The 24,758-nt window shown below is 37.4% G+C and overlaps 1 protein-coding gene across 8 annotated transcripts in view; it reads left to right on the top strand.

Annotated features, from left to right (window-relative positions):
* GULP1 (GULP PTB domain containing engulfment adaptor 1) overlaps positions 1–22,274 on the top strand; it is a 168,744-nt gene extending 146,470 nt beyond the window's left edge. For 3 of the 8 annotated variants that reach the window (XM_063340851.1, XM_063340846.1, XM_063340847.1), the window contains 5 exons: positions 1,762–1,986; positions 4,803–4,941; positions 11,879–11,973; positions 13,919–13,954; positions 20,168–22,274. In XM_063340851.1, the coding sequence (XP_063196921.1) occupies positions 1,762–1,986; positions 4,803–4,941; positions 11,879–11,973; positions 13,919–13,954; positions 20,168–20,239 (567 nt within the window). In that variant the 3' untranslated portion in view covers positions 20,240–22,274. The remainder of the gene's footprint in view (positions 1–1,761; positions 1,987–4,802; positions 4,942–11,878; positions 11,974–13,918; positions 13,955–20,167) is intronic. The other 5 variants (XM_063340850.1, XM_063340848.1, XM_063340852.1 and 2 more) reach the window with 5 other exon arrangements.
* Positions 22,275–24,758: the final 2,484 nt, after the last annotated feature.

Here is a 24,758-nt window from a genome sequence, read left to right as displayed (position 1 = left end):
GTTTGTTGTGTTCTCCTAAGTATGGCATTGTTACTGAATTTGGATATCTGTACCCTTAACCTGGCTTATCTGTAAAGAAAGTGAAAAAAGGAGCTAAGACTCAGTTTAATATGATTTGAAATGTTTTATTTTCTACATAACTATGAAAAAATGGTTTAAAATCATTGATTAAATCCTGCTTTACTGGAGTTATGCAAACTTCTAAGGAAATAATAATGCCTTATCAGTTGTGTAACACTGTATGAAGAGAGAAAAAGCAGACTTTGAAATTTTTGCTGCACGTATCTACTGCTGCTTCAGCCTAGGCAAGTCGGAGGGGTTTTTAGGTGAGGTACCTACAGCACAGATCTAGTTCCTGCCTTCTCAGTGTATAAACTCCGGCTCTAGCCTGCACAAGTGTTTAATCCCTGCTGTTAAGATTCAAAGATGAATCTGTCCTTCTCTAACGCCTTGTTTTAACTGTTCAGAGCTGTTTTCCTCAGATTTTAGTGGGACTTAAACTTGGCCTCAACAGAAGGATTGGCTGGGCACCAATTTCTTAAATCAAATATTTAAAGACATTTCTGTTTTTGCTTTTCTTTCCACGGTCAGTGCTAAAGGCTCTTCGTTTCTAATTTCAGCTACACAAGATCCATTTCTTTTGAAACCTTTCAGGATTGCAGATATTTCCAGTCGGGGCAAAAAAATCAAGGGGTTTTGGTTTTTATTAGAGTGGACAAAGCCCTCGCAGCTTTGCTCTCGATACACAATGAATCTTGCTGGAATATATAGTTAAACAATCCCTGGTCATATGAGGCACAGCTAGCTTCAGGTTCTTTTCTGCTTAATTCAGACCAGAACCTTGCAGTTACCACTCTGTCGTCTTAGGTGAATGCTCTTACCACCTGTATTCTGGTGTGGATGTTACTCATTTGCCTCTGTTCAAAGCTGTTCTGTGGATTTGTTAAGAAGTCCAGAGAATCTTACAATCCTCAACATTTTTATTTCCCCAGCGGCAAATAGTTATTCAGTCTTACATCCTGTGCTGCTGTTGTAGGGACATGAGGATTCCTTTGCTTTGCAACAATGAGCCTCAGCTTTTCAGATACCTACTGAAAATACCAAGTTCAGTTAGTTGTTCACCCACACGGAAAAGTTGGAAGAGTATTATTGTCCGTAAATGTTTAGGTTCTCAAATCCTGTTGACAGGGAAATGAAGAGTCGTCTAGTGTTAATGTAAATAATAGATCTTGTGCACTGGGAGCTTCTACTCTAAGAAGGTTTTAGTTAAATAATTAAATGTGCTTTAAATATTGGTGGGATGTAAATGGCAGGTGTTTCCTGGTTTAGAGAAAGAAAATTCTGACCTGTGCTTTAACCACCAGAGTAACTCTTCTCCCCAGATATGTGTTTACCTGCTAATTTACCTATGCAGATATGAGATATTGCTTATATGTTGGTGGATTTAGACATTTGTCAGTGCATCTGACACGCTCACTTTTGGAAAGATACCTGTCTGCATTTTATTTGGTGTAATTATCAAGGAGCAAGTTGTCTTCATGCCAGTTAATACTGGGTTACCTCTTACTGTGGTATTTTTTTAGATTTTGGTTTAAAATTTGTTCAAGTTCTGTGTCTTGTAACTGTAGCACTGAACAGCAAATTGCTGACAAACTTTTTTGAAGTATGAATTGTGTTTTGGGTTTTTTTTGTTTCTTTTTTCCCTGACGTTACCACGTTCTGTTCCTCAGAATGTTTTCTCTTTCTGTGATTCCTTTTCAGCTGCTGCACATAAAGTGTGATAATGATGAACATATGTTTCAAAGACCCTCTACTTTTTTCTGGTGTAACAATGAGGATTCACCTCCTTGTTTAGATATCTCTTCCATTACGCTTACTCCTAGGAGTTCTCCTGACTCTAGACTACCATCTGGATTGTTAATACCACCACCTTCAAAAAGTGGTCTTCCAAAGCCAACCAGTGAATACAGCTGCCCAAGACCTCGTGTAATCCTGCTGTGCAAAAGCTTTTTCAGTTTTTTTGGCTTTCCTTTGTTCTCTGTTGTCTTTTAACTTGTATTATAAATGTGCATTTTGTACAGTGGTTAGAGGACAGAGCAGATGTATCTTAGGTTCTCTAGGGATACTCTTAAAAATACAGAATTTGTGAAGATTTACTCTTATTTCTGCATAGCTTTTTCTCTCCCACCCCCAAAACATAAATTCTTATTTTCCCAACATGTTTAAATTAGTTCATTAATTAATTACGTCTGTGTTATCTGTCAATCTTTTGTCAAAATTCTTCATATTAAGAATAGTTATTCAAAACAAACAATTCTAAAGGTCCAACTTCAAGGGCTTCCCCTCCCCTCCCCCCCCCCCCTCCCCCGAATTTGTAGAAATTAAACAACTTTTAGCATACTTTGTAAAAACTCTGTGCAAAATGAAGGTTGAAAAATATTCTTAAATATGAAATGGGCATATTGCCTGCTTTTTCATAGCAATATGCTTATAGTCTCAACTCTTCTTCCATTTGCAAGTAACATTTGGCTGTATTTGGCAATCATTGTGGCTTTCTGCATGTGTTCACTAAATAAAACTGCTTCTTGTGCTCGTACGTATTGAAAATATAAATTTCTTAAAATAACCAAATTATAGTTTTACTTAAACTGGCTGTATCAATAGTATTAAAATGGCCAATAACTTCAACAAAATGGCATATAGGCAGGAGATGACAGTGTAAAGTTTGGGTTTGCTTTATTTGCCTAAAAGACTTATTTAAGTTTAAACATAAATACTGTTTGGTTTTTTAATCTACCTTCTAGGTAGCTATAAACACTTAGCAAATAAGGAGAATCTACATTAGCATTTACTATCTCCAGGACATTCTAGGATTATCCATCAACGTTGACGGGAAATGTAGGTTAATGCATGGCATGTATACTTATGCATTAAACCTGATCCCACTTTTCTTGGGCAGGCAAACCCTGTCTACATTCAGGGAGGGTTTTGTTTGTATGAATAAAAGGATATGAGATTCAGTATATGTTTACTTTGGGTCAAGCACATCCATTGCCCTGCTTTCAGTGGGAGCAGATGACAACACCCAGCAATCTTCCTGACTTAAATTATACTGGTTCCCTGGCCATGCACAAAGGCACCAGGGGGTTAATGCAAGGTCTATGAACATAGTAATAAGAGCCTGTTGTGTCTAAACTGTATGCACTGAAACCTTTTTACAACAGCCTACCTTTGAAATTGCTGTCCTAACTCATGTTGAGGTCAGTAATAGTTCTGTATGTGGTCTTTCCAGGGAATGACGTGACTAATTTTTTTAAACAGAACAAAAAATCCGCAGCATGTTAAATGTGGCACTTTTTAATTTTTTTTTTCCTTTGGCATTTCAGTATACTTAGGTAGAATTGTCCTGGTTTTTTGGAAATATTTAACAGTTCTAAATCTCTCCTAATCTAAATTTTAAATAGGAATTCAGACCTCCTGAGAAATAGGAAATGTAGGACTTCAGATTCTAGTTTTCTTTTTAAGCAGTGTATTCAGTGGAAAACCACGGATCAATGTCCTTTCCTTCTCAGCAGCCACTGCAGCCTCCAGAGGGAAACCGAGGGAGTTCAGAGCTACCTATAGGCTTGGCTTAGAAATGTGTGCTGTGGCCTGTACGCTGTGAGAGAGCAGCTTCACTTGCTGCAGCAGAGGCACTAAAGAAAGCAGCATTCCAAAGTAAGGCTTAGGTCCACGAAACTCTCACGGACCTGCTTGCCAGGTGGTTGTATTCACGTATTCTGAGTAAAAGGATCTGTGTGACTAATTTCACTTGTGCTTAAAATTTTTCATGTGAATATTTTGGCCAAATTGAATCTTATTTAAAAACAGCAGGCTTTCCCCGTGCCTGGCTCTATAGTCTTTCTAATACAGAGAATGTAGGGGTTTTGTTTTGTCTAAATCATAGCATTAGCATGCAAACTAGTTTTGCATATCTATTGTGCCTTTGGCTTGTCAATCTCAGTTTTAATCTGTTTCATCATCTGTCTTTAGTTCAGTTTGTTCTGACTTGCCTGTGCCTATTTTGTGTCCTGAGTAATGACCTGATGGCAGGAGGAATTAATCATTAGAAAAGAAATATGGCTATAGAACGATAGTGATTGTTGGGTTTGGGATTTCTTTGCCTATCCAGTGTTTTTTTGAACCCTTCCAAATTCCTGGGCCTTACTAATGCAATCTCTTCGGTTCCACATTCAAGGATGAGAGTTTTATTTTGGATATTGATGTTCAGTGTATTGGATGTCTAGATTGTTACTTACCAAAAAATTAATTTGAAGCTTTGATCACACCAGGTTTTTTAAGTTGTCAAATAAGTTATCACGTAAGGAAGAATTAGTAAACAGGAAATATCACGATTCTATCTTTTAATTTTAGCTACTTGTTCTGTGCACTCCAGAGTGTAGTATATTTTTGTTGTAGTATTACCTTAAATGAGTCTCGTGAACGTACCTGTATTCATCCGTCTGCAATATAGAACTGCTTGTCACCAGCTTTTTCAGGTTTAACTGCGATACATTTCTGGCTGCACCAGATGGACTGAAAATGGAAAAATTACAATGCTGCTTATATATTGGAGAGTTTTAGCATGTCTCAGACTCTGAACTGCAAATGCCATTTGCTTGGTGTCAGGAGCTGTTTTTTGCATGCTGATGGTTACTTTTAACATTTTTGAAAATGTGGCATTTATCTGCATGCTGAAGAATTCAGTATTGTGATCTGTTTCATGTGAAATATTGCCCTAATATTTATTGTCCTTATTGTAGGCAGGCAGTGTGACACCTAAATCACCCTCCACTGACATCTTTGATATGGTTCCCTTTTCTCCCATATCCCCTCAGTCATCAACACCTACTCGCAATGGTACACAGCCTCCTCCAGTACCCAGTAGATCTACAGAGATCAGTAAGTTTTGTAAGAACTGACCTAATTTTGCTTACATTATATTTTTTTAAATGAAGCATCTTTAAAGATTTACATACGTTTTGCATGAAAAGCCAAATACAGTTTTTGTAAATCACATTCGTTAATGCCATTTCATTTTTATACCATCTTCCCAAAGACATTGAGGTTGCTGCCGAGTTATATTATAAATAAATTTATTTACTTGCTGAAGCAATTATATGAAGAGTTTGAGGGAGTTTGGTGGGGAATTTTAACTTGGCTTTTCTTTTACAGTATCTCTTTTGTACTTCAAGAATTACTTTCACTTCCTCTTAGTTCTTTCCTTGACAAGCCACAGTTATAGCATCTAAAGCCTACATTTCTGGGGAAGACAACAGGTGGAGTAAGTATCGTGATGATGATGCAGAAGGGAGAGCTGAAGAAGTCCCTCAAGATGTAGACTGACTTGGAATACTGATTTTAATGCTACTTTTCATACCATTTACAGCTTTGTTTTTCAGTTATAATTGATGAACCTCTCCAGAACTGTGGAGCACTCCTAAAAGATCTTCAAAAGATGATTAACAGTAGCAATTTTATTTTCTAAAGGCTTTGAAAGCAGCTAGGGTAAGGTTCTTGGCTTCACTGGAAATCTTTTAGGAGTCCACAAAGTATTTTTAAAAGCCTTGGAAATGCCTTGGGGGAGAGGAGAGCGGAGCACGCAGAAACAGTGATAACGGTTGTAGAAATAGCAGTCTGTGTGTAGTATCTTCTATTGCTGATGCCTACTTTAGTCTGGGTAAGGAGCATTAATGTTACTGCCTGCCACCATATAAGACCACGTTCGAAGAGTTTCTGCCTGTTTTTGGGGAATGCTGCTAGTATGTAGAATTTTCAGGTATGAATGAGATGTGCACAGTTATAAAAATGCATTGTGAAACCTAAGTCAGTGGGTGTATTCCCCAATACCGTATCCTACGCACCTTTTGTTTTCATTACTCAGAATGACCATCACCCTCTAATGAGAAAGTAGATGTCAAGGCTATTGATTCAATTAAAAAAAAAAAGTTATTTTTTAGGAGAAAATTTTAAGTTAGTTTAGATTAATTTCTATGGGTTTTTCAAAGGGTATATTAACAAAATTAAAAACTATTCTATTATTAAATTAATATTAATTATTAAATATTATTAAATAACTTAAAAGAATATTAAAATATTCGAATAGAATATTAGAATAGAACTTCTATTAAGAGAATTTTTACAGCTTTGTAAAGAAGAACAAAAGTAATTCAGGGACACTCCTTCCAAGAACTCCTTTAGTGTTTTCGAATTTGTTCCTCTGAAACTAAAGACAATGCCATGAAATCAATCTCAATGTGCAGATCCGGCTTCAAAAATAACAACTGCTATTGAATTGCAGGGTGAGATTATTTTTTTTTTCACCTGTTGTCCTACCTCGGTTCCGTTGAAATTGTGGCTGGAGATCTTGTGGGAGTCAGTGCTCGATGCTGAGTGCTCTTGAGAATTCCAACCGTGTAGGCTTTGTAATTATTTAATGAGTGAGTTTTATAATACAAAAAATACTATAAGTAAGTCACTTATTCAGTGATATGTACGGTTTAAAATAGTTGTTTCTTCTGCATTTCATTCATTTGCATTAAATTAAGATGATGTAGTTCAGAGACACGGCAGTCGGTGTCTTTAAACTCTCTGTGCTCCTCAGTGTGCCGTGCTTCAGAGCCTACAGAAGTACATCGTAGTCTTCATGCTTTTGATCCCTGCTCTTCAGTCTATGTCATAGTACTTTATATGTTGAAAATTGTCGCATTCATCAGCTCTTGACACCCTTTGGCATATTTCAGAAATGCAATTTGAAACAGAAGAGGAATCTCTTATAATCAAGCAAGGACTTACTGCCTTCGATGAGAAAGTTCAGCTCCCATAAGAATCTCAGTCAAGCTGTGTAATGTTACATTACTATAATAATGTACAATAATAAGTTGGTTTGTATGGTGTTATTGCTGCCAGTACAAGCAAGCTGGCATTTCTTTCTCCAATACAAGTGAGATAGGTGGCGACAGAGAGGAGCTGAAGTTGAGTCTCCCATTTTCTGAGGTCTTCTGACCATCTTTTCATGTTCTTACCTCTACTTTGTCACTGCACTTGAGCATTTTTTGCCATCGCTTTTGATGAAATTATAGGGTGATTTTCTTGGATTTTCTCATTTTTATAACTGTCACCTTTATCACATTCAGTAGTAAATAAGAAGAAGGGTAAGGATGCATGACCTATTTGCTAGCGTCAACCTTAGTTGCTGTGTTCGTCTAAGTGAGGTTAACCTGCCTATTATCTAGGGATGACACTTTTTTTGCTCAAGCAAAATGAGCTTTTCAAAGCCAAATTTCATCTTACTCATCAACTGGCCAGTTTGACAAATCACCCAAGAATAACACTGCACAGGAAAAACAGGTCCTATTTGCAGGGCACCAGTAACAATACCAAGCACTTTGGTTTCCTCCAAGACCAAGAGCTTCACAGTTGATAATCGGCACCAGGATGGCAATTGAGCTTTTCATAAAGAGAAATGCCTAGAGTTAGAATTCTGCTTGCAAGCTCTCCTTTGGGTAGTTTCCCCAGGAAAAAATGGGGGGAGGGGGGTGTGTGTGTTATAAATTACATCTTTTGCTTTGACTAGCTTGCAGTATGTAGTCCAAGAAATCCGGCATTCTAATACTGGAAGAGTGCAACACCGACCTTTTCTCAGAAAGGCAATTATCTCCAAAGCATTTAAGCTTTATAAAAGGGAGCAGTTTCTTGAAATTTTGAATTGTTATTCAGCATCATACCAATATGGCTTCTCAGTAAATGTCTGGTCACTACCAGGTAATCAGTGATAACAAATAGATTGATTTTACCTATTTTGAAGGAGAAAATTGTATGATTTTGGGACAGAAAGTTGCAGATAGGACAAATAGGTGGTGTCTCTTTAGGTAATAATTCCAAAGAAGTGTTTTTTTTCAAGAAGAAAAGCCCTTTCTAGAATTGTATTTATACGCAAAGTGTTGCTAAGAAATACCTCTTTTAGTTTGCAATAACCAGCTTGCAGGCTAAAGATAAATACCGCAGCCCAGTGTAATAATAGCTTAATTGAACAATTGACCAATGCATAGTTAGTGCAACCAGAAATGCTGTGTTAAACACCATGCTGCTGCTTCCTTATGGAGTGAGGGATTGCAAACTTTGGGTTATTTTAAAGGAAGGAATTAATTTATTAATTTTAATTATTTAAAGGAGGAATTAATTTATATGTTTCTTGCTGGCACAGCATTGTTGTCTTATGTCAGAAAAGAACTGGAGAGGAACACTCTCTATCAAATTGTTCAACATTTATTTCACTCAAATGCGTCTTGAACAATCCGAGGTCACAACTGGCAGATGTAGAAATCTGCTCCAAGATGCTGTCTTTCCAGAGATTTAAGAGTCTGTTGTTCAAAATAACGGTGGAACCATTTTTTTATGCTGTAATAATTCCAAAAGAAAAAAAATAAGGAGTAGCCTGCAGCTAAGGGAAGGTCTTCCTGGACTCTACTACCTCAGCTGATTCCAAATATTTTCTTGGGTGCTTGTCTTCATTGTGATTAATTTTTATTTGTCATCACAGCTGCTCTAAGACATCTGGGGAAAACATATAGCAGCATAACTCCATGCCTGGATGATAGCTAAGGTAAAGAAGATTGGGATGCAAAATGCAGCAGAAAAGCTAAATATTTGTCATTTTGATTGATAATTGCTACGTTTGAGTTTATTACAGAATGCAGGTTGCTACTCTCCAGTATTCCGTCTTTCTTGCCCTGAATGTCAGATAGGTCACTGAAACAAGAATTTATTATGTGTTCATGTGTTTCTGTGGTTTGAGTTGCGGATGTAAAACATCAGCATTTCATGGTATTGAATTTGTTGGTCGATTTCCCAACCTGCGAATTTATTTCCATCCAGAAAAGGGGAAAGGGAAAGGAAATTATAAGTGCTCTTTGAAAGGATCATTTTCAAAGATTTACTGGTTGCTTTGTGTTGGAGAAAGAAATACCTGACTACGCTACAATTATTTTGGGGAGTGTGCCAGGCAAGGTATTCTTGTTATAATTAATCTTCATGCAAATACTGTAACCTGAAATAAAAAATTACTGATTTATCCCATTTCTGCTAAAAGGGAGGCCCCTGTGAACAGTGGAGTGAATGGTAGCAGATAAGCTTATGGAGATCCCATGCAATAGTGCAGCTCTGCAGAGACTCAATTTTAGTATTCATCCAGTTTCCGCGTGTTCTTCAGCTGCCGTTCAAAAGAGAGATACTGATGATGCCATTGAAAATATTCCATAGAACCTTATCCCTCCCTGACTCTTAGCAGTGCAATCTCTCATAGGACACGCAAATTTTAAATGCAGAAAAGCAGTTGTACTATGGAATTTTTCATCTGCTTTACTAAAATGGTTAGCATGTTATAGTAGAGATCGTTCCAAAAATAATAATTTTTCATAGAAACTCATCTAGGAAATACTTCTCTATTCTGAATTTGGTTCGGTACAGGGTTTATTAGGCTCTGTCACTTAGAATAAGTTACACTCTGGTTAATTTTAAGGTCTGCGTTGAATAACAATAGAAATGGAGTAATCCTTCACCCGAAGGCACCTGACACTAAAGGAGCTAAAGCTTCTGCCAGTTTCCTGCTAATGAGCTCAGAAGTGCTGTCATTAATAAAAGCCCAATAATAAGGCATGAATGAGAAAATATCCATAATACTGTACAAAATGCTTGCTTTCAAAAATAGCCATAGGACATATTTCAGTACTTAGAAATGCAAGAGTTGCGTTCTCTACTGTTTTTTCCTAAATACATTCCTGAATGTTTGCTAAGGCTTGGTGTTGAAACTGGCTGCTTTCAGCTGTCTGACCGCACAAAAAACTGTCAGCTCGTCAGCTCCTTTTAAGGGTAAAAAGAACCTATGGAGAAGGGGAGAAGGAAAAAACAAAGAAAGAAAGAAAGAAAATGAAAGCATAATCACGTTTTGCCCAGTAGAGGTTAGATTGAAAGTCAAAGCTGCTATACATCTAAAGGTTACTTGGTAGGAGCATCAGAGCATCTGGTTGCACTGGAGCAGACTCATTTCGGTTGTGAAAGAGGCAGGGATGAGGTAGATCCTAATTTTTACATTAGATTATCCTAGTTAAAGTCTCTTTTGCATGCAGGTGGAATTTATTTATTTAGGCTCAAGTGGGCTTTTGGAATAAGTCTCTCCAGTCTGGGCCATCTCCTGGTCCCATGTGACAGTTTATAGCTGTTTAGCTGCAGTTTTTGAGATTTGTAATTAATCAAGTTTCTGCTTGTTTCTGTATACTTTATTATGTGAATGAATGGTGGTAGCTAATTATTTAAAATGCCTCTTGTGCAGCCTGATAACACCTAAATGATTAGGTCAGAATACATGGAGACTGACGTGCATAATAAAATGTTGAAGAGCCTAGTACAAGTCTGAAGTATAGGTCTAAAGCTCTGACTCCAAGGAGGCCAAAATAAAGACATTTATTTAGCTATATGCACAATCTTCAGCATCAATAAGATGACAGGTTAACACTGTACCATGGATTTTCTGTCAAGTAGTCAGTTGTCAGCTTACGTATCTTGGATGTTTAGTGTAAAAATCTGTGGTTAACCAGAAAACTAGCTAGTCTGTACATTCAAAGATACTAACAGCCCCTTTTACTCTTACGTTCTTAAGCTAACGTTGTTTTAAGGTAGGTAGTATGCTTACCAGGTCTTGCTGAACAACCATGAAAGTTAGGAGACAGGGTATGGTTTTAATTTTCTTTCCACCAATGACAAGACTGCATTAAGTTGGTTCCGTAAATTTTGCAATCAATGCAGTTGGGTTAGCAAAATTATTTTCTTAGTGGTTTACTTCAACCCAGTGTGGGATAGACAGTCTGTATAGATGGCATGATTACAAGTAGAGGAAAAAAAAAAAATCCCATTGCTGAGAAGGGTAAAATCCACAACCTCAAAGTATTTGGGCTGTCAGATGTGAAGAACCAGCATTATGCTGTTCTAATAAGAAAAAAAAAAAATGTATCGGAGGTGTTTGTTCCTGTCCAGACAAAAAAGAAACAAACAAACTCCTTCACCACTAGAAAGCATACTACGGTTAAGAAAAAGTGAGACACTATATGGTATTATTGACAGAGGGGAATTTGCAATCATTCAATGTATGAATCCAGATTTAGTGGAATTCTAGGGTAAGTGACCTTTCATGATTCTGTGCTTTTTTCATTCTTTCTTTTTTGACTTGATCGTATCCAAGATTTTAAACCCCTGACAATTAGTTTTAGTTACTGCCCGCTATGCATTGAGGAACTCTATCAAATGAAGGCCTTACCTTCCATGAGTAAGAGTAGTTTCTTGTCCTTACAAAGACATCCTTAACCTGATGGTGAGAAGTGGCAGATAGGGGACAGGAAGGCTAGTTTGTTTGCAACAATATGTTTCTGACGTAATGCTAAGATGAAATTGGACAACTGATGTCCAGGTGTTTCCTGTTTATGAAACTCCTATACACACCAATTCCAGAGCGCACTTTCGTAGAAGATGCCCCATTCAAACTGAAGCTTCTTCTCATCGGATCCCTAACATTCCTGTAGAAGTCACAAGCACTAATGAAAGCTAAGTAGAGGCTTAAACAGAAGTTGATGGTGTTCTTGGAAAAATATCTGAATATTAAACATTGGAAAATTGTAATTATGAAAGACCTGGCTTTCAAATTTGGATGTTAAAAGTTGTGGTTAATCAGTTGCATATCTGGAGGTGCTGTTATTCAGCTTGTAAGGAGGTGTAAACTTACGTTTTCAAAACCTATTGTCGTAGCCCATACCTTTTCTCTCCATGACTCACTTTTCTGTTGTTCCAGAGAGAGACCTTTTTGGAGCAGAACCTTTTGACCCTTTTAGCTGCGGAGCAGGAGATTTCCCTCCAGACATTCAGTCCAAACTAGATGAGATGCAGGTAACTATTGAGTTATCGATTAGGCAGTTTTCTGTGGCTGTATGACTATTCTTGAAATACCTGTTTACAGTATTCTGAAAATGTATTCCAGACTGCGTACACAAATGCATACAAAAAAACCTATTTCTCGCTATTCCTTTTGTAAATATATCTCATCATCTTGGAGTTGGAGTTTGAATTTTTCTGAAGATCCTTAGCCCATGGTATTAATACAGACACCTGCACTAATTTAGGATTTCTCAGCAGCATAATCAAAATAGATACTGCTACTCTTGCCTGGGAAGGGACTGAGCGAACTGAAAGAGAGCTGAGGTGAGAGCCCTACAGATGCACTGATGCTGTAACTCTTCAGTTCCAGCAGTCACCACTATCCCACTGGATCCTAATCTTTCCCTCATTGGCATCGGTCTGTTTTTTCATAGTGTTGGCATAGGCAGAGTACATGCTTTTAAGGTGCCACAGTAATTTTCTCCTGCCTTTATAAATAGCTGTATTTGACTAAAGCACTCTGGGACAATTAAACTGTTGAGAATTGCCTCAAGAATTCTGAACTGATGTGTTTTTATCAGAAAATGCTTGTTGATCCTGAAACACTCGATAGTATCTGCTCAGTTACTGACCCAATTTTGAAGCAGTTCGAAGAGAAAGCTTTCAAGTTTTGGAATAAATCACTCTCTTCAGTCAGACTTTCCAAAGTGCTAGTTCCTTGCCAGTTTGCTTATCTGTACTTTTTTCAGGAGCCTGCCAGCAAAACGAGAGGCTGAAAATACTGGGAACTCGAACTTCTAGGATCCTGGCTCCTCAGCAGAAAGTGTTCCCAGGGCTTCCAGCCCTCTTGTATCTTGAGAACCCCACAAAGTCCAATAGCTAGCTCTCAGGCTTCTTCAGTTCCTCTCTTCTGCCTGGAGAGCAGGAGAAACATTTCAAAATGGCTGAAATAAGATTTAAACATTGTTTAGTTTACCTGAGTAAAATTTTTGCATTCATCTTCATTGGGAAATTTCACTTTCCATGAAAGTTTAGGATGGTGCCACCGGCAAACTCTGCTCACTGTGAAGTAAGAAATTCAGATTTTTGCTTCCCTGTACTACGGCCCACATAGTTTCCAATAGCAGTAAAAGCCAAAATTGGTTTCTTTGCAATTGCGTTAAAAATGCTTGTGTTTTGTGAACGCTGTGATGTTATTACCAAGCCCTTTGGCACAAAAAGCAAATGTTTTAGCATCTCACATTGATAGATATCAGTGTTTCCATTGTGTATAGCCTATTTTAGGAAAACGCGTACTGTAGTATCTGTGATACTAGGAAGAATCCTGCGACCATAGCTAAATGTCACACAGTAAGAGTTCTTACTACAGGTAACTTTTGGACTAAATTTTATATTGTTAACATATAAAGCTGGAAAGTGTTATCACCTCATAAAACATCAGTGAATGGAACAGTAGAAATCTTTATCAAAAATTTTTAAATTCATAAAATGAAAAACTGACATCATTGTTTGTACTCTCTTCACCTGAAAAAGTAGACAAACAACTAATAAAAAACAACAAAACCTTACGGCATTACTATGTCCTATTGCAAAGAATATTGCATTGGTCAGGTGTTACCCTGTGCACATACATGTTTTGGTTTTTTACAGCTTTTTGTATGCTTTATAAATGAGTCTCACAATTAGAGTGTCTAGCATATCAGTCTGGGCATACCCTGATGTTTCCACTGAAAATTAACTAGTGGGCCTTTATGTAGACACAAAACTTGTTCAGGTGCAACCCAATTGAGAAGTGTAAAGCTGACAGAGTGTGTGGGGGTGGGAAATAATATTCTGACTTTGGTCAAAGCAAAAGCTATGTGCAGTTATTTTACTCAGGGATTGGTGGAAAATACAGATTAAAACATGTTTTTCCTAATACCTTTTTTTATCTTCTTGTGCTTTCCTGGGTGCCTAGCGTCAGCGATGGTTGGTATATCATATTTTAATAATGGTATTTAAAGCATTTACAATTGAAGTGTGCATGTGTTCATGTCTGCTGTCTTTATGTATGTGTGTGTACATATATATTTATAAACTTTTAAGATTTATATTTTATGTATACAGCTCCAAGTCAGGGCCATTTTAATTTTTAGGGGCCTACAATTTTTAAGGTAGGGACATCTGATTTTAGTTTTCTTTAGTCTGTCTTATCAGCTGCTACTAATACTAAACCTTCGTTTTCATTCTGTTTGTTTTCCACGTGTACTAGTGAAATCTCCAGTTTCCATTATCAGATTGTCAGTAGTGAAATGTTTTAAGCAAAACCTTTGATACGTAGATTTTTGTGTTAGTACAATAATAATTACTTAAAAACTTGCAATGAGCAGAAGATAGCTATGCTTAAAAATTAACGGTTGTTAGATACGTAGCCTATAAGAAGGAAGGTGAAATGGACACTAGAAAAGCTAAAAGCACACAAAACGTAATGTGCTGTGGGAAGGCTAACATGAAGGAAAAAATCTAGGCTGCTTTCCTTTTCTGGAATGCAAAGTGAAGGGATCTGTTGTCTTCACGTAATGAGAGTACAGCCTGAGTTTCAATAAATATGTATTCCATTAAATGTACAAAGATAAGTTGTTTCTGAACACATCTAATAGTTCAAAATACCCTCTGATGGGGTATTAAATGCAGTTTATCCCACACTCAGAGTGACAGGCAAGCTGCCTCGGCGCTGGGCAGAGACAGCCTGGTTGGAGCAGCTCAGTCCAGACTCTCTTAATCCTATTTCTCGTGTAGAGTTATGTCTGTGTAGAGTTATCTCTGGGTGTAGGGATGCCTCAGCAAACATGCCCCAGTCTGCAGAAAAAGCTGCCTCGGCCTGCGTGTGCGTGGGAAGGTGATGTGTAGGCAAAGCGGGAGAGGAAAGCACAGCGCAAGAGGCGTTGGAGTATAAACGCTGAAGGAGTGGGTGCTTTTCCTTTTCATCTGATACTCTGAATTTAACGAGGTCAGATAAAGTTCTCTGACCTCTGGGGGAACATTCTTACATCTAAACTTCAGTTAGGATCCAAATTTCACACTTAAGCTCTTTCTATTCCATTTCTCGGTCCAGTCAAATTTGGAGAGCTCAAAACTCAAACATGTGCTGAGATGTGACTTCTGCAGCTCGGGCCTCTCTCTGATGACTATCCAGCCTCCCGTTTCCCCCCACCCTTATGCTGAAACGTACTTTCATCCTCTCTATTTTGACAGTATCCAGACATTAATAAAATGAATTTGTCTATTTTCCCAGAAATCTTGCAGTGAGGGGAAGTTTCCCTGGATCATGAATCATACCAACAACAGCTGCTATAATTTATTAAAATCTCAAGGTAGTTAATATCATAAAGCTTCCAGGAGCTGCAAGCCATTCTCCCTGCATGGCTTGAAGCAGTCAGTAGGCTTGTCGTCTTTCCATTGGAAATAAGTTATGCCCAGCCCTCTAAATTGTCTTCTCGGAGACATGTAAATTTACCATTGGTTCATTGGGTTTGTGCTGACTTAAGTTCATCAAGGGAAGTCACTGTGAAGTGATAAGTGAGTTAGCTTCAGAGCCATAAGATTGACTTTGTCAAACTTGTCTTCTGATAAAATGGAATTCTTTGTCTTATACCGTTTACTGTTTTTAACCAGAATAGCTCACATCTCATTATCACAGACAAAAAAAGTGGGAGTTTTGGAAGAGGGATTGTTTTCAGGTCACTTTTTCTAGTGAAAACAAGCTTTGCTCCTCTCTTTGAGACCAATCATATCCTTTAGTAAAATACCATTATTTTTCTGGGTAACTAAGATGTTCAGTCCTTGAGTTAAATCACTTTGGAACTAGAAAAGTTACTTTACGCTGTCATCATGGGGATATGAACACAGAAGTGAGGCACAATATAGATGCATGCTTCATAACCCTTCCTGTTCCCGCTTCTGCCCAGTACCAGGGATGGCCTTTTTCTTCATTCCCTGAAAACCAGCAGATCTGGGAGATTTTCTGACCACATGAGGAGTTACATTTCCTGAATTTTTAAAGTATGCGAAGCCATAGCACACATGTTTTTTAATGAACAGGCAGTGTGTTATGTTAAGAACACATGTTATTAAAAGCTGAAATGACTGAATTTTACAAGGCAAAATACTTAAAATGCTGTGTATTAAAATTAATGATACATTTTTTATATATAGTATGTAATGTGTACCAAGTGCTGACTATATATGTCATTTTTAAAGAAAAAAATATTCTGCCTAACACATTAATCGAGTTTATTAGGAAAAAGATAAAAACAAAACATAAATTATAATCTGATCGGTTATTCCAACTGACTTCATTATTATTACAGCTGCGAATGCTGGGTTTTGGAGTAGAGAGTCGAAAGTAGGTGTATGCTGTATGATGGCTACTATAATAATCATACAGAAGCTTCAAGTAGGAGCCATAAGACTTGAGAGACATGTGCAGTTCAAGTGTTTAGATAAACAGTCTGAAGTTGCGGCAGCAGAGGTTTAGATTAGATATTAGGAAGAATTACTTTACTGAAAGAGTGGTCAGGCACCGGAACAGCCTGCACAGGGAGGTGGTTGAGTCACCATCCCTAGAGGTATTTAAGAAACCTCTAGATTTGGCACTTCAGGGCATGCTCTAGTGGCAGAGATTGTAGGTTGTTGGTTTTTTGGGTGTGTGTATGGTTGGACTCGATCTCAAAGGTCCCTTCCAACCATGAAGATTCTATGATTCCATGATTCCTGAACGTGGACATAAGGCTCAAAGTGTTCTGCATTGCTGTGAGAACTACACCGTAAGATACTTATCCTGTTATCCGCATTAATCGCAGTTCAGCTGTGTTTGGATGTAAAGGGGAATCTTTTCTTAAAACCTTGTCTTCCCACAGCTCGCTTGACTACTGACGGCTGATTGGATTTTTTTTTTTTTAATTATATAGTATGTTTGCAAAAGTATAGTTTTGGAGATTCCAAAAATTATTTCAGAATTTAGAGTTATTTGGCAAAACCTGAGGGATTAGGAGCGGAGATGGCTGTGGGAGATCTGAATTCTGTACTTTCCTAATCTCTGGAAATTTCCCTGCAATCAGTTTGCCAAAGAGAAGAGTATACTGGACAAGGATGTTGTAATTTCTTTTCCCTTTTGGGGGATACATTTAATTTAATGGGAATATTGGTCGAGACAATATAGCTTTCTTTAGTTTATACTCCTACGCATTTCTTGTCCTCCACTTCATGAAGAAGTCCTCCACTCATTCATGAAGCAAAAAAAAAATCTGGATTTTACATTCTTTTAAAATCTGAAAAATGCCCACATGGCCATCTGGATTGCCTTGATGTCCTCTTTAACGTTGTTGGGCTTTTTTGACCCTGTGGTTGGCCTGAAAGTTTTAGCCTGCTGGTGACTGTAGTATCTGAGCCTTGAAGATAGTGGGTTTTGTGTGATTTAACAGGTGAACATTGAAATGTCGTGTTCCTGTTATAGACAGCTATATGCATGAGCCCCGTTTTTAAGCATGCATGTGTTAACACTGCATTTCCTGGCACTGTAGTGGTAGGTTTTACTTCCCTATCAATTCTGCCCATAATAGAAGCTGGGTTCTAAGGTATGCAACTGGTAACAGCACCTGGCAACCACGCTGCTATTTTCTTTTAGAACCGACAATAGTTCATTACGTTAATAAAGTTAAAAGGTTTTTTAAATGATTATGATACGTGTAGTGCAGCAATCTCTTAATGGATTAATATTGATCACATTGCAAATATGTGAAAACGTGATTGTTTTAAATCCAAAATATCACAGCTTAAAAGAGGGGAAGGATTAAGTGGTGGGGGAAAGTGGTCTGGAGAGAAGTTGCAGATGGAAAGGTCAAGGAGACCACTGTTCTTCAAGAAGGTAGAAATAAAGTCAAGTTATAGCAAACACAAGCTATGATCAGTGACAAAATATCAGTTTGTACGGAATGAAACAAAAATGAAAAAACCCCACATGATCAACATAAGAGCAATGAGATGTGTGTGCTTCCAAAATACCTAATCCAATTTGCTCTTAGCTAGCCAGAAAAAGGGCGTTCAACGCGCAGCGATGTAAGAGACCAACAAACGGTGCTTAAATGTATAGAAGAAAGATAACAGCACGGAGGGCATGAATGGGATGCGTGTTCGGTGAAAGGGCTCTCTGGATTGCTAAGAATGAAGCTGGCTGTCCTTGTTAAACCAGTTGCCGTACTGTTCTACTATTGCAGCTGTATCAAGCATCCTCAGGTTGAAGCACAAACCATCCCCTTTCCAGCCTCATAACTGGAAGCAGCCGTTAAATACTTTAAAAGATTTCAGCCCGACTGTAACTGAGGGGTTTACAATTTAACAGGCTAGACTGTCGGGTTAATGCTCTGAATTCTGCTCCTTTGACTGCAGTTACATCAATTAATCGTATCCTTTGGGTAAACGAACAATGTCTGTTTATAACCAGATATGTTTGACTCGGAAATTCAGATACTGTTTGCTTGAAATATCTTTTGCATTGAATGCTCCTCCTGTTAGCACTTTGAAAAAGATAAAGGAGAGGGGAAAAAAAAAAAGTCAAAATACACCAGTGAGCTTTGGCAGCACCGTGTCACCCAGGCAGAGCAAACTGGGTAGCACAGTTGGAGAAGGTTTACACCACAGTACTGCTGCTGGCTCACCATCTCATAGTATGGATCTGCCTTTAGAAAAACGCAAGTTTTACTGGGGAAATCTCAGATCGCTGCAAGGAAGTTTATTGGGTTTTTCAGCATTACTCTTACGGCAGTAGCTGATGGGGTTATTAAATATCCATACGCTTTTAAAATCCTAGCTTGTGGTTTACATTTGTTTGAAATTAAGCTGGTTTGACTTGAGATTTATGTTTTAAAGCCAAAAAGTATGCTCTTGGGGAACTGCTGTGCATTTTGAGAAAAGGTTGGAGTTTATGCCTAATCCCAATAGAGGTTGTTTTACAAAATGACCTGTTCACAAGGTGTTCGCTTCATGAAAGCACACGATTGGTTTCGTAGCATGCAGTCAGCATTCTCTAAGTGAACTGTACATTAAGACAACACTGAACTGACCACTGTGACAGCTGCCACCGGAGCTGATGTTCTCATGGCATTTCTGTTCAGAGCCCTTGTTTCCAATTGCTTATAGCTTTACAGCACTTCACCTAACAGACTGACATTTTTTTTTGACTCAAAGGTGACTTTTCTCTTGAAGGTCAAGCCACAATTATTCTGCTTCTTTTAAAGCAAAAAGAGAAATGAAAACAAGAGCATTTTGCCTGTATTACAAGTGCTGCTGTTATTTTAGAACCGGTGCAAGCTGAATACGTTTTGTAAACCAAACACAGGTACTTGTAGAATGAATTCCTTTTTGACAGAGGGAGCGGTAGCATCTAGCTTATAACCATTTTGGTGTTTCTACCAATACAACTAATGCAAGTAAAAAGAGGATTTTTGGTCTGAACCTTTAACGAAATCCTTTGTACTATCTGAAGACCATCGTATTTGATTTCACTGAGTTACATGCCTTTGAAATGCACAGGTTGGTCATTTGCGATAGAGCAAGTATGATTTTATTTGCCGTTTTAATGAAGCTTGGTTGGCAGTGGGCTGGAAAGCACCCATCCATCTATTTAACTGCAGAGGGAGCGATTCAGAACAAACCTCTGAGGTGGGCTTGAGTACTCTACTTTTTGTTAGACTGCTTCTAAGATAAGGGATTACTGAATGTAGGAGACACCTGGTATTAGTAGCAATGTCTGTAATTTATCTGAATCTTTAAAATACAAATACCAGAAACTCTTTGGTCATATAGCCCTAATCTTTCCTGCTTATAAATCATGTTGAGTTTTACTCCGGAACAACATGGTGCAAGTCAAGCTTGTTTGGTTTTGTATCAACCTATGAATTTCCAATATTTTTATTCTATACTATTTTCTTCATTTTACATACGTACTGCATTTCTTTTTTTGTACAAGATACATCCTTCTATAAGTAAACCACTAAGACCTATTAAAAATCAGCTGGCCAAATAATGTAAATGTCTGTGAATTCACTCCGAAGTATCCTTATGGTTTATCTGCCTAAAGATAAGCTCAAATTTAGATGTTTTTAGAAAGAGAGCTTAATCCTTCAGAAATCACTTTCCTTTTTATTAACTATGTCTTGTTTCATTGCAGGAGGGGTTCAAAATGGGATTAACTCTTGAAGGCACAGTATTTTGTCTTGACCCACTAGACAGCAGGTGCTGATGACAAGAAATTCAATGTGAAATTCCTCTGCAGTGGTGGGTTTGTTTGGTTTTTTTTTTTTAATTCTGAACACGTATTCACAGATATTATGTGTGCCAAAAATTGCTTTTTTCAACATGTAAACTCTTGTAACGTTTGCTTCTGTAAAAATCCAACTTAGTTCCAGTCTTTCCCTGTACAAATGTAAAAAATTGTATTTGTTTATGAAATATGAATTTAAGTTACGCTGTTGTGTTTCTTTCTGTCACGTTTTGGCCCGAGTTTACTACGCTTCATGACTATTAGCCTGGAGAAGTTCCTGAGAAAGCTCACACATTACCTCTCTGTTTGCAGACGTGCAAGCATGATTTTTATGTAATACTTTACCTGGCAGCATTTTGAACTTACGCTTCTAAGACATTATTTAATATTCAAGCCATAAAATGATTAATATCTAGTGCAAAAAGTTCAAATTGCAGTGAAAAAGCAGAAAATACTAACCATTAATATATACTTAAAAGATAAATCTGGATGCCATGTAATTGATTTCCATTACTGTGTATGGTTACTACGCTGTATATATGTTGTTATTAGTTTATAAAATACAGAAGATCTTTAGGTCCTTAATTCATGTTTTTGAAACTAACAATTTGTTAGTATGCTAATTAGTGTTTAATGAGCATAGAAGAACTGCTAAATTGCAGAACGGACAAAGTAACTGCCCTTTGTTCTGGTATTTTATAGCTGAACTGTAAAGTATGTAATTTGGAATTCATTACATGATAACCATAACTCAAAAAGAAGGTTATGGTCTTACATATACGTAGGAATTTATGTAATTTTGTGTATAAGCATGCACTCTGTTTACTGTGCTCAGTTCTGTTACTTTCAACACCTGAGTGTTTACAGTCAGGCTATGTTGAGTATTTTTTTCAGTCTGCTTTAATGTTATATGTCTTACTATAATTTTGAAGCTTGCTCCAAGAATTCAATATAAGTTAGTAAGTCTTTCATACCCACTGGTTGTTAATGTTACAGAAATAACTGCACACCAAAATTTTCAGCTGCAAGTGAATTGAACGCTGACCTGTCTATGCATATACTCTTCATTAATCTTTAGCATAAGCAATAAAATACCATCTTAAACCTATCTCAGAAAATTATGATCATTAGTGTTTTGATGCCCAAGCTCCACATCAGTTCAATTCAAAAACTTTAAAATCTCTAATATTTTTCTCCTCAAAATATACAGCTGTGGGGGAAAAAATATTCAGATTTTTTTTTTAATATATTTTCTTTCCTTTTTCATGAGAGGTTTTTTGTGATACGGTTTTATCCTCAACGGTTACAGTTTACGCTAAAAATGCATTTGGCAAATTCATCATCACGTGTATATCTTATGCCTTGTTCGACAAAGTACTTCTGCATGTACCTTTGAGGTCCACTGAAATGAACGGGATTATTCCTGTGCCGAGGCTGACGTATGCTCAGGTACCTTGCTGAATGGGGGCCTTAACGTTCTACATTACATTAGTCTTCCTCTCTCTTATTCTGTGTTCAACATTCATATAGAGTATTATATATAAATATATATATATTAAAAATATATAAAATCACTAACAAATAGAATAGTCTATGTTTCATAAAGAAAAGTCTTTATAATTTTGTTTGTCCTATAGTATTTTGGAATTTGTATAATGAGGATGTTTAGTAGCCATTGCAATGGCCTTTTTTAACAAATAGAATTTGTATTTTTATTGTACTTTAAAAAGCTTTACATAATAAGCATCTATTTAGTGGTCATTTATTATCAATGGTAACACTAAGATAATATTTGCACATTTTAAGAAACCTTTTTCGTTACTGATTTTTATGATAGCTGACTGCAAATGGCATGGTTAAATATTACATACCTGCTCGATCCATACAAAATTACTTAAATCAACACAACAGTGCATTTTTAATGAAAAGATTATGTGATCCAATTGGAAACTGTATTTCTATGTAATCTCAAATGTCTGTTTAATTTTGCCTAAAATAAATGTTTTTAAATAAATTGCGTCCTAGAACACGATGTTCATTCAGTAAAATGCCCAGAGGGAGGGAGGGTGGGGAAGTGCTTAAACCTTGGGCAGGACGTGCCACAAAGAATGGTTTAGCGCTGAAATGTGTCAAAGTCACCTTAGATGCTGGCAAGAATCTCATCTCAGCCAGAGTAGAATAACTCCAATGTTTGACCTTTATTAATGAGTTTGGTCTAATCTGTAATCAGCAGAGAAAAATCGTGTTCTATGTGCAGCTACTTAATACTAATAATTAGGGACTAACTTTCTCCACAGTGCTTCGTGGATTTAATGGACTCTTTTTTTTTTTTTATTGCCTTTTTTTTTTTTTTTATACTTAGCTGCTCAGTATACTTAGCTACTAAGTGACCCTAATGGTTATTTAAGGAGTAAAGGATGTATTTCAAGTCTTTCTGAATCCTAGAAAGCAACCTTTGTGAATGAGGTGTGTTAATGGGACAGGCTGCAGCATATGGAGTGGAAGCTTTTGAGAGGAGAAAACTACTCTTAAACCATCTGGTTATTTACTTCCATTGCAAAATTTCTCTTCAAGCTAATACTCAAAACCCATGTAACCTCTGCCATTTGTGGAGATGGGGCTTGGACAGTTCATGGGAATTGACGCTGTCAGGGCTGGCAAGTAAGGGGTATGTGTGATCTCCTGTGAGTTACAAACACGAGCAATTCTTTCTCTAAACTTTCTTAAAAAAAAAAAAAAAAAACACTTAAAAATCCCCAAAAACTTGATAGCTGGTTTGGACTGAGAATATGATGTGGTTCTGCTGATTGTGTGACCGCAGGCGTTTCACTTGAGAGAAACCTGTAAGAAGAGAGTAACACCATCGACTAGGTTAGAGACACGGTGCTAAATGAGTTGTCAACAAGACTCTTTTTGGACTTGTAAACTTGCCTTCCAGCAAAAATAAAATACCACTGCAACTGGGTGCTACCAAATTTATCCACGCTTTTTCTCTTCCTTTTGGGTATCTTTCCCTTTTTTTTTTTTTCCCCTTAAACTTCTTTAAACTGTGATCACGCTGCTGATTGTGCTAACTGTGCCTGTATCGCTTCGTGGACATGTAATACCAGATTTCGGTTCTGCTTGTCAGCTATTGCACTGGTGTGTCATACTGAGCTATATTAACACCTAGAAGCAAGATTCCTCGCTTTCTGTTCCTTTTTTTGCATGCTATGGACTATTTTTCTCTTCCTACCTGCTCATTGCACCATGCCTGAGTAACTGAGGTGCTTAGGCTAAAATTCTTCTTAAGTCAAATAAGCTGATGCATGGTGTGTTTTCTTTTTTTAACCTTTGATAAATTCCTGAGCATGACTTTTGGACGTTAATAAGCTTAACCCATTGTTTTTACTTCAGATTGATTTCTGAGTGGCTGTATTTTGTCCTTCCACGTGACAGGTGTGATTCGCGCTAAACTTATAATTGATCAAATTGCTCAGATTGGCCAAGATCAAATCCTTCATGTGGTAAAAGGAATTCCATTTCATTTTGGCTTCACTTATGGAAAGAAAGGAAGGAAAAAGAAAATTCTCACACTTGCAGAAGTCGGTGCGGTTGTGTAATCCCAGAGGTGATTGAATGTGCCAAGGAATGGGCTGGCTCTGAGACTTCATTATGATGATTATTTTTCAATTTGGGGAACTAAGCACGGTCTCATTCTCACCAAGGAATTCTGCTTCACAAAAAGAGTCTCTTCTGCAAAGGAAGAGAGTGCCACTGCCTGAAAAATCTCTAGTCAAACATCCAGAGCTGCTGCGTTCATTGCATCTTGTCAGTCACTGGAGATCGTCACCCTTCGGACACACTCTTAAGGCAAAGAAAAAGGTTAATAATTGCAAGCAAGCTCTTTGGCTTTCTTAATTTGACACTTGAGGGTTTTCTTGTTGCTTTTAAAGTCAGAGAATGCAGAAGTCACACTTAAAAAAAAAATATATCTGAATAACTGGCCATATGTTTTAAGATTCAACCAGAAATGCCTGCTAGTAGGTGTTCTATAAGGTTCAGGTAAAAGACAGCTAGTAAGCTTTGGCACGTAAGTAGCCTGCATTCTGCCCCCCCCTTTAAGGCGTATTCTTAATAAGAGACTGAGACGTGTTGTTTTGTCAGCTGGTGAAAAGTACATAGCAGTTTTCATCAACAACAGAGGAGTTTGCATATATCATTTTGTTCAGTTATTTCAGAGTGGTAGGCAGCGTTTTGTCGAAACGAAAGCCTGACATTTGTAATATATGCAGCCTTCTCGAGATGCTTCCACATTCAGTGAGTGTCAGTGCATAGATTAAAGAAATTGCAGATTTATTTATTCATCAGACCAAAACACTTCCTGGAACTACAAGACTCTTTCGGTGGATTTTGTGGGCAGCATACATAATAATTGTGTGTGATGGGTTTCTGAACATCTGAATATGCAATTTAGCTTTTGTGTTTAAGAAATATAGTTTGGGAAGGAAAAAACCCT

This window comes from Chroicocephalus ridibundus, chromosome 7 (genome assembly GCF_963924245.1).
Source record: "Chroicocephalus ridibundus chromosome 7, bChrRid1.1, whole genome shotgun sequence".
Lineage (NCBI taxonomy): Eukaryota > Metazoa > Chordata > Aves > Charadriiformes > Laridae > Chroicocephalus > Chroicocephalus ridibundus.
The sequence above is the reverse complement of the archived record's forward strand: the minus strand, read 5'-3'. Positions and strand labels throughout refer to the sequence as shown.